General features: G+C 33.8%; 1 protein-coding gene across 1 annotated transcript; it reads right to left on the bottom strand.

The window, feature by feature from the left end:
• Nucleotides 1-2,911: 2,911 nt before the first annotated feature.
• LOC102592754 (dihydrolipoyllysine-residue acetyltransferase component 4 of pyruvate dehydrogenase complex, chloroplastic) lies at nucleotides 2,912-9,063 on the bottom strand. The gene is made up of 6 exons (XM_006362500.2): nucleotides 8,033-9,063; nucleotides 7,343-7,534; nucleotides 7,136-7,223; nucleotides 6,963-7,033; nucleotides 6,788-6,871; nucleotides 2,912-3,238 (listed from the first exon to the last, which is right to left on the bottom strand). The coding sequence occupies exons 1-6, from the start codon at nucleotides 8,873-8,875 to the stop codon at nucleotides 3,134-3,136; spliced, it is 1,383 nt and encodes a 460-aa protein (XP_006362562.1). The 5' UTR covers nucleotides 8,876-9,063; the 3' UTR covers nucleotides 2,912-3,133.
• Nucleotides 9,064-10,471: the final 1,408 nt, after the last annotated feature.

Genomic DNA, 10,471 nt, shown 5'->3' with positions numbered 1-10,471 from the left:
AAATGTTTTAAAAAACGAACTACATGATTTTGTTAAAATAAATAAATAATACATTTATCAGATTATATCAAAAATATTTTTGAATTAATTTGTAAAAAATACACTAAGCTCTTATTTTGCTTTGTTTTCTAGTAACTTTTATATATCTATGATGGTGACATTTTTGCTTGGTGGGCCATTTTTTGTCTCCTTTATTTACAAGTACAAAATTACAAATACAATAGAATCACGCAATTTCTTGGAAAAGATTTTAAGATTTTTCAAAAATAAAACCCATTCCTTTTTCTACTTTTGTCGATTACTCTCCACTTTTACTTATCCGCTATATAAAAATATAAAATTTATATTTATTTATTGAGTTTTAAATATTTTTAAAAAATTATCTTACTATATCTATTAAAACCTTATTATTTAATATTATTTATATTTAATATTTAAATATATTATAATAAATGAAAATAATATAATAAAATTATTATTTTTTAAAATCAAATATGGACAAACAAAGATAAATAGAGAGAGTAGTTCTTTACGCAACTTGCTTGGACTAAAGTACATAATATTCAACACCTTTTCCTTTTCTATATACATAAAAAAAAAAAAAAAAAGATAGTTGAGATATCCGTCTTCAAGTAACATGGTGTAATAATTAAGATTTCTCTATTAATGAATTGAAGGGTTTCGGATTTGAATTAGTGGTGGATACAAGCTTTTAATATCATATTTATTTTGAACCCAATTATCTTGTAGCAACTCACAAATTTATGTATAAAAATTTATTAAAATTAAATTTGTAATTTCAAAAATATAATTAAATACAAATAAGTACCTAAAAGATGTTGAACCAATAAAATTTAAATTTTGAATTCGTAATCATGAAAATAATATTAAAAATCTTGATAGGAAACATTTTATTTAATTAGCTCTACACAATACAACAACATCATACCTTTAATAAGCTTTAAATAATACATATCATAATTAATCTGATCAATAAATTCCAAATTTTGAAAGATTTCCATAGGTGATTCTTGACTTGCTCTAGTGATAGTGTCAATATATAAAAGCTAACAAAAGCTCATGAATAATAGGTGGCTTTTCTTTCAATGTATATATTTATTAAATTTTCCAATCCAATAATAGAGTTGAAAAGTTGGGTCTAATTGTCTAAAATAGGTGAGTTTTGAATTTTTCTATTTTATTTTTTTTGGAAAATTCCTTAACCATCCTTCTATTTCTTCTAAACTACTCCAAAGACTTGTAAAATGTGATAGGTTCTACGTACTATTTAAACAAAGACCACAACTTTTAGCTTGTGGTTGAAAATTCGTGACATGTAGAATAAGATTAAGATGCGGAGTCAGAATTTAAGGTTTATGTGTTTGAAATATTTTTTAAAAAAATATCAAATTTTAAATTAATAATTTATATATATTGAATGAGTTTTTTGAGATAAATATAAAGTTGAATCAAAAGTAGTGATTTTGACTGAACTTGTAATTTATAAAGATTTTATAAGATAGAAATTAAAACACTAGTTCGGACGGTACGATTCGATAATGACATAGTGCAAGAGATAATCCATAAAGTTTATCATGCCAAAATGGACAATATCATAAGTTTGGACCGTAACAGGTCGATAATTAATTTTCTTTGAAATAATATATACACAAAATGGCAAAACTGAAAGAAATTATAAGTGATTTCCCAAAAAATAATATAATTGTACTATATGTCCCTTTTTGTGATAGATGGAGTAATATACTAATATCACACGATTCTTTTAGCTAAAGAAAGACAAAATATTTTAACTAAACCATTAAACACGCTATTTTAAAGTATTAAAGAGAAACTTTTAAACTGAATCTTTGTGATAGGAAAAACAAATTTGAGAAAAAAGAAGAAATCCTATTTATATTTTAAAAGTTAGAAAATTTGATGCCACACCATAATCATGCACAAAGTTACGATTAAAAATGAAGAAAAAAAAAATATTAGATAAGTAAGCAAGAAAATGTTATCGCAAAACCATCTAATAAAACACAATAGGGTGAGATGAGGCGGGGTGGGGTTTCGAGGGTGGCCGGGGATAGTCCAGAGATGGTAATGAAATAAATGAACTTGGAATATCACTTATGGAGTTTGTTTTCCTGCTTTCATTGAAAAAATCATGATTTTCTTTGTGAAACTTATTTTTCTTAAAAAAAAAAAATGATAATATTTTTCTCCGTACCGAATACACCCTAAATTATGGATCCAAGAAAGTCTATGTCATAATGAGAAAAATGTAGGTAAAGAAGAAATGCACAAAAAAGAAGAAACTAATGGAGTGTGAACCAATCCTATCAATGCTTTACACATTTCAAGCAACCACTTTTGATTATTTTTTTGAAGTGGACATGTAATTAATGTTACAAAAATGTGAACCTTAAAAAGAATAGGTAGATGGCCTAATCAAATTAAATTAATAAAATATTGGTGGCTATCACTAACATTATACTCCCACCTTCTCAAAATAAATCTAGCTTTAACAAAATGTAATTGTCCCAAAATAAATATCGCTTTTGCATTCAAGACAACCCGCAACAATTCTGCTGAACTTTGAACCATTCACTTATTTCACTTACTATGGACAAGACGGAGTACCTTCTATTTATTGTTTTTCTTAATAGGCATGAAATGAGCTATAGAACTCTACCAAAGAGTTTCATGCCTTTGATGACAAATAGACAGGCCTTCGAAACATGAATCTGTCTATTTTGCAAGTTATTATAAACGTTAGATAACGATCTAATAAGATTGAGAAATATATGAGCAAACATTCTACGTTATTTCTTAAGGTTATAGTTGCACAATGTCTAAAAAACAACATTTGTGTAAATCAACAGACTTTTTTTCAAGGCAAATTTGGTATGCAACTAAAATAATTTAAAATCTCCATCTTTGAGAAACCAGTCATATTCTTGCAATCCAGAAAAATACAACTTCTTTAAGAGAAGAAAATGAATCAGCAAAACGAAAAAGGCGATAAAATTTCAAAAATTGCACTGCTAGGCTCACTTTGAACTACTGGAATTTTTTTAGCACAACATATATCAGATGCAACGCGTACCAGCTTATCTTAGCTCTCCATCTACATTGTCAAGCTATCTGGATTCTCAATAATCTTGGAAAACGTTTGAAGGAAGGCTGCTAAGTCCGCGCCATATACAACTCGGTGATCTGCTGTGACGTTTACCTGTAAAAGATTTAAAATGTGAAGTATGAATTAATCTTATGATGATGAGAACATCACTTTATTATAGAAGTTCACACGAGGCTTCGGTTCAAAAGCAAGGTTTCAACCATAAGCAAAGAAAAAAAAAGTACATATTTCACATGATTAAAGAAGCACTCTCAGTAGCTATCCGGTCTTACTTCTACTAACAGTTACTGTTCTTTAAGCCCGAGAAGGAAGACAAAGAAGGGAAATATACAGAAAAACCATTCGATAGGTAGCAGCCTTTCCCGTCAAAGGAAATGACAGGGGAGGAAAGGGGGTTTTCGGAAGGTGAGAAAATCATGAAAAGGAAAGGTCAAAAGGTAATCAGTTAATAATGTGCTTGATGATGCATGCATATAGGTAAATCAGCAAGGTTAGCATTATGTCTAGATGAAACTGTGAGATGAAAAAGTCAGTAAGACCAAAGATTAAGGGAACCACCCACCCAGTTCTATTGTGTTTAAAACCAGGCACATTGATTTTCGGAAACCTGATTTTTGGGAACCAACTCTAGTTGGTTTTGGTGAAGGCTGGAAACAAATTGAGACGACAGTTGCCTTGCTTCTGGCAATATGTTTTCTCTTATACTGTTTTTTTTCAGACAGTTGAAAGTACATTTAGTAAAGAATAAAAAAAATGTTTAGACGGTTTTAATTATGTTTTCTCCAGTATGATAGCATCTAAAATGTTTGTTTTTAAGTGATATGTTTCAGAACACAAACTTCTCAAAACTAAATCCAAATTCACATTTTAAAAAATCAAAACTAATTCCTTTAATAGCAGCCATAAAGCAAACCAATCTTAACTCCAAAGATAGCTAACGTTAACTAAACCCAAGGATAAAATCCCACATATACATGCCAAGAATACTCCCAAACCCGGATAAAGGATAAGGATTGCAATAGGTTGATGACCAGTGTAAAAACTAGTCAATTTATAGAGAATTCATTTAAGTATCCCAACTAGTTTGGAGTTGAGGCATCATAGTTGCTACATCTCCTTTAGACTTTAAACAACACTAGAGACGAAAGAAATCCTGTTCACATGTGCCTCACTTGCCATTGGATTCTTGTTACATAGTTGGGACGATGAGTAAAGATAACAAACTTTATCTCTTCATATTCATACGAGGGACACTTAAATGTGAGATAGATTCGATAAGTACCACTATCATCATAAACCATGGCTTGCTATGTTTATAAAATCCGAAATGCTATTAACTAGAACTGAAATCCACCGTAATCCATGGAAGCCACACTAATTCTCAAAAAGACCTCATGAGACTAGCTGGATATTCGTGATTATAGCCTAAAGGCTTCAAAGTTAACAAACCCCAACCCTATCTAGACCCAAGTCAACTAGCACCATCCCATAGCAGGCCAGCACATGAAGCGAGGCACTATCTACTATCTAGAGCCTTTACTGTGAGATGGTAACTTCCATAAGAAAAATCTCATCAGCCTTTTATGTTGGTTGGTTGACGCAAAATTGGAGACCACATATCAAATCAGAAAGTTGCAGAATTACCCATAGAACTCAGCATGTAAAGACTGTCGTATTTCAGTAATTTCGAGCTGCAATGAGCGAGTGCTTATTACTGCAACAACCAAGAATTAGCTAAAAAGTAAAACTAAGTTCTTTATCTACCAATCCCATATAGTACTTATCAGGGGAGAATGAAGCCAACTTCACCACAATTAGCACCGATTGTTGGCAACCCTTCTGATGATTACCAACCCTTGCAAGTGTCTGCATTTTGAGGTGCCTGCCCTCACCCCAAATTGGTTCGTAGGATGTAAATGGACCACATGAGATTGAAGTTTTTTTCTCTAGACTCTATTCATGGTTCTTCGATCCATATGTAACCAAAAATTGATGAGACATATGACTGATGTTTGTTGTTGTGCTTGAGTTAACTTGACAAGATCCAAATACATCTGCACTTAACTTGTTCAGATATGATTGAAGATTATGGACTACTTCGGATACAAGAATCACCAGTCCCACTTATCAAAGAAAAAATTTAAACTAGAAGTGCAAGAAAACACCAGTCCATTGCTCTTTACAAAATAGTGTTCCTATCCCAGACATTTAAGAAGCATATTAACTAGCAGTTCAGCCAAAAGTCATTGTGAAAGCTCCAATATCTTGAACAAAATTAAAAACTGCAAACACTGAAGTGGATAAAAGGAAAATCTTTTTGCACATTAGGTCTGCTTAGCATCATCTGCGATAGAGCACGTAGTAATGGATAGGAAAGCTATGGTTATCTTGCTACTGAACATGATCCCACATCCCAGTTGGCAGTTAAAATCTCCCGACCAATCTTCACAGACAAAATATATTAGGTCCATTTGCACAAAGGTCCAGCTGATAAAAGTCTGGAACACTTCAGAAGGGAAGCCTTGGCGTAACTGGTAAAGTTGTTGCCATGTGACAAGGAGGTCACGGGTTCGAGCTGTGGAAACACCCTCTTGTAGAAATGTAGGGTAGGGTTGTGTAGGCTGCCCTTTTATTCCATATTTTTAAAATTCTATAGCTTATCATTGTCCATAATGGTTAGGTACATTGAAACTTACATAGGTTAATCTCATTCTGAAAACTATTCCTCGTCTTCAACTTGCATATCACTCTCTAAGGCCTACCAGACTAGACCGTCTTCACGACTTCATAGATATCAAAACTAACTACTGGAAGAGATCTGTATGCATGATGCATCAACCATGCTAATAAAATTTAAAGTAAAAAGACACCCTGAGAAGCATGAAGGGTAGGGAATGAAGGAACCCATCTACTGCAAAGTAGGGAAAATATAGGAAACCTACAAGAATCTCTTGATATCCATAACATCTACACAAACTTTTTTTTTTGCTATATGAGGTAAAGATCATGAGTACATCAAGAATTCTCGAAGATTAACAAGAAGAAATCTTATGGAAACAAGATAAAACAATTAACTTTATCACATAAGGGTTTTTAATTTTTTTTTTTTTTGATAAGTAACATTTGTATTATAAAACTCAGGACTTAGGTAGTGTTAAACCCCTTTACAGCAAGTCTAAGTATAGTAATATAACAAAGATGACGTGGCCATTTAAGAATCCAACAAAAGCTACCGAGAATTATCAGTCAAACTGATTATATGATGTCTAGAAAGGTGGTTTTTTGCCACAAGCACTTGAAAGGGAGGTGGAAACTTTGAAAATCTATAAAACATGCCCTTAAAAATAAATAAGTGGCCCTTCTCAAAAAAAAAAACGGTGCACAATCATATTTTGTTTATTTTTCTTTGTTTTCAACATCTAGAATTCAAGGGAAATAGGAATTGTTTTAACCACAGTTCACATAAAAATTCAACGAGAATTAAGAATTTTGAGTGGCTAGAGTAAAGACAAATTAGTTGGGCAACATTATCTAATTAGAGTGAGCACTGATATATGTCAATAAATTTCACTTCTAAAGTTATCTTCAGTCAAACCTAGCACTTAAAACAAATTAACAATGGGAAGAGAATGCAAGACATACCAGCATCTTATTTTTGACGCTGAAGAACCCATCAGCATTAGCTACAGGAGTTGGTTTTGATGCTCCAACAGCCATTATAGCCCCCTGAACATCATTCAGTTTTTAAGTTGATGTTACTTGCTAACAACACAATGAAATGTATCGGAAACAAAAGTCAGCTACATCCAACCCTCACCTGGCCAGGAGGAAGAATAGCATCAAATCGGTCCACACCAAACATGCCCAAGTTGGACAAGGTGAAAGTCCCTGAATTTGGAAACCACAACACCTCAGTAGACTCCCGTAGGATAACCTAGAAATCCAGTTACAAATTCAACAAAAACAAAATAAACTAGTAATAATAGTAACCTGAATTGTACTCATGTGGTTGTAGTTGCTTAGCCCTAGCCTTCTCTACCAGTTCCTTCCACTTTTGAGACAACAGATACAGATCCAACTGCACCAACACAAGATAAAAATAAGCATTACCTATGAGTCTATGACTTAACATCTTTCACAAAACTAACAACAATTTAAACCAACCAAAAAAAGAGAGACTTGATTCAGTGATACTACCTTGTCAGCATCCTGAAGCACCGGTGTTATCAACCCACCGTTAATGGCCACCGCAACAGCAATATTTATACTGCTGTTGTACGTAAAGCTCTTTCCATCTTTACAAGAAGAATTCACAACTGGATGTTGAGCTAGTGCCATTGCCGCAGCTTTGGCCAACAATGCGGTCATTGTAACACCCTTCTTCTTGACCTGTTTATCAATTCAATCACAAGATAGTCTATGTTTAAACTCCAGAATCTAAAACCAATTCATATCAGTTAATTTGCACATTTTTATTATGCATCACATAATAGTCTATGTTAAGTCATGTGACCACCTCATCTCAGAACACAATTATTTATTCTGCAACACTTCCATCACAACACTTAGGCCAAGCGAGTGAAAATTCTTGTGAACACCCTATTAAATTGAAGTATAACTTATACTCCCTCCGTTTTAATTTTTTTGACTAACTTTCCTTATTAAATCGTTTTAAAAAGAATGTCTCTTTCACTTTTTGACAACTCTTTAATACTTCACTTGACATGTTTAATACCACAAGATTAAAAGACATTTTGGTACACTCTACACATCTATAGTTTAAGACCACATGACTAAAAGAGTAAACTTTACTTTCTTAAACTCTGCATCAATCAAAACCAGACAATCAAATTGAAACGAAGGGAGTATTAAATTTAAATCACTCACCTTTAGGTATAAATCATCAAGGGCATCAGTAATAACTGGATACCCAACACGAAATGTTGGAACAGAGAGACTCTCCATCATATTCTTGGACACTGCAACTTGCATTGTTGTGAACGGAACAACTGTTGACCCAGGAATCTCCGGTAAACTAACCGGAGCAGCTTTCGCTGGCGTGCCCACTGCCGGAGCAGCAGCAGTAGCAGCAGCAGGAGGTGGGCTAATACTCTTGGACGGTGCTGGAGTAATTCCAGCAGCTTTCTCAACATCCTCCGATATAATCCGTCCAAATGGGCCAGTCCCATTCACTTTATTGATATCAATTTTATGCTGCTTCGCCAATTTCTTCGCATTTGGGGTCGCAACAATCTTCTTCGGCTCATCAGAAGAAACCCCAACCGGAGATTGAGGTTCAGGAGTACTCTCCGATCCAGAAGAAGAACCCCCAGATTGTCCTTTCGCTTTTGCTTTAGCTTCAGCAATTTCATCTTCTGTTTCAGCTAATAACCCAATAGGAGCACCAACAAGTGCAGTTTCACCTTCATTAACAACAATAACAGCTAAAATCCCATCGTAAAACGTCTCAACATCCATATCAGCTTTATCCGACTCCACAACAACAACCGATTCACCTTTAGACAAAACATCACCTTCCGATTTAACCCAAGATACGATCTTTCCTTCAGTCATCGTTGAGCTTAATGCCGGCATGAAAATCTCTCGAATCTTCGATTCAACAACTGGGAGTTTGTAATTTCTGGGTTTCTGAGGGAGCATTGTGCGTGTGGTTGAGAAACGACCGAGGGAAGATGAGAAGGAGATTGCAGAGGATTGAAGTGACGCCATTGAAGCTAAAATTTGGGGAATTTTTTTGTGAAAATGGTGAATTGAGGGAAGATTTATATGGAGAAAAGGAAGAAGAAAATGGCGGAGAAGACGAGGAAGTGTTAATTCAAGTGTAGCTTTGAGTTTTCCGCCGATTTGGTTGCTGTATTTTTGGGGGCGTAGGCAAAAGTTCGCTGGGAAAAATGTTCCCAAATAGATTGTTTAATTTTGTTTCTGAAAAAAAAATAAAAAAATTTACACAAATCTCATAATGTTAAGAGATAATTACATTCTATCCCTATTTTTTTTCAAATTACAAAAAATTCTTAAATTTGGTAGAATCATGATACATCCCAAAATGTCTCAATACATCGCGTTCCGATTTCGGATACATCCCTCAACGTCCTGATACATCGCGTAAAATGATGTATTCAAATGATACATTGCATAAAGTGACGTCCCGATATATCGCGTATGTCCTGATACATCGTAAAGTGATATATCCAACTGATACATCACATAAAGTGATGTATTCGACTGATACATCGTGTAAAGTGATGTATTCTACCTATACATTGTGTACAATAATGTATCCGACCCGATACATCACATAAAGTGATGTATTCGACTGATACATCGTGTAAAGTGATGTATCCCATCGATACATCGCGTAAAGTGATGTATCCGATTGATACATCCTCTAAAGTATGGATTTTTGTAATTTTTTCAAATGGTAGGAAATTTTAGAAGATATAGTAAAATAAGTTGTGTATTTAGATAGTTTTTCCAAAAAAATATTATGTTTGGTTAATGGTTATACATATTGAAATGTTCTTTTGGATTATTTTTAAAAATTGACATAATTTAGAAATACTATGAGAGGTTTTAGTATTATATTTTTTAATTCAGTGTACGAATTTTGCACATGTATATCGCGCTGACTAATAATGTATATAAAAATAATAAAATGTTAAACGTGTGTTATATTATTAAGTACAAAACACACTTAACGATAACATACTCAGTGAAATTTCATTATGAAGAGGTAGAGTATACACAAACCTTATCGCTACTTGTGTAGAGGTATAAAGACTGTTTCGGAAAGCCCATCGGCTCAAGTACATCAAATCCAAACAAAGGAAGAAGAAAATAATGATGAAATCATAACTGTTAATAAGATAAGCAATGTAAATAATTGTCACGCCCCAAACTCGAGGGGCGCAACTGGCTCCTAATGCCAAAACTCAGGCCCGAGCCGACCCTGCTGAACCATTTTCTACTAGCGTATGGCAGCCAAACGCAATCAAGAAATCAAACAAGTATATCTCGGCTTAAAACTAAGTCATCGGCCGACAAGGCCCCTGTCAACTGATTTATAAAAGAAACAGCTACTCCCAGGAGATCATATAAATAAATAGCCAACTAGCACAGAAGTCCTGATTGGGCCGTCGAGGCCACCATGATATCTATACCAAAACTAAAAGCAGGTATATATCAATACAATACATCAAATAGCTCACAAGCTTCCGCAAACCTAAAACATAGGCCAGCATGGCCATAACGTAGCTATAAACCCCACACACTAGTCTGCAAGCCTCTAAGAGTAGTAAATATTAG

The sequence above is a fragment of the Solanum tuberosum genome, unplaced genomic scaffold (assembly GCF_000226075.1).
Source record: "Solanum tuberosum cultivar DM 1-3 516 R44 unplaced genomic scaffold, SolTub_3.0 scf00410, whole genome shotgun sequence".
NCBI lineage: Eukaryota > Viridiplantae > Streptophyta > Magnoliopsida > Solanales > Solanaceae > Solanum > Solanum tuberosum.
Note: the sequence above shows the minus strand (reverse complement) of the source record. Positions and strands in the feature narration are given on the sequence as shown.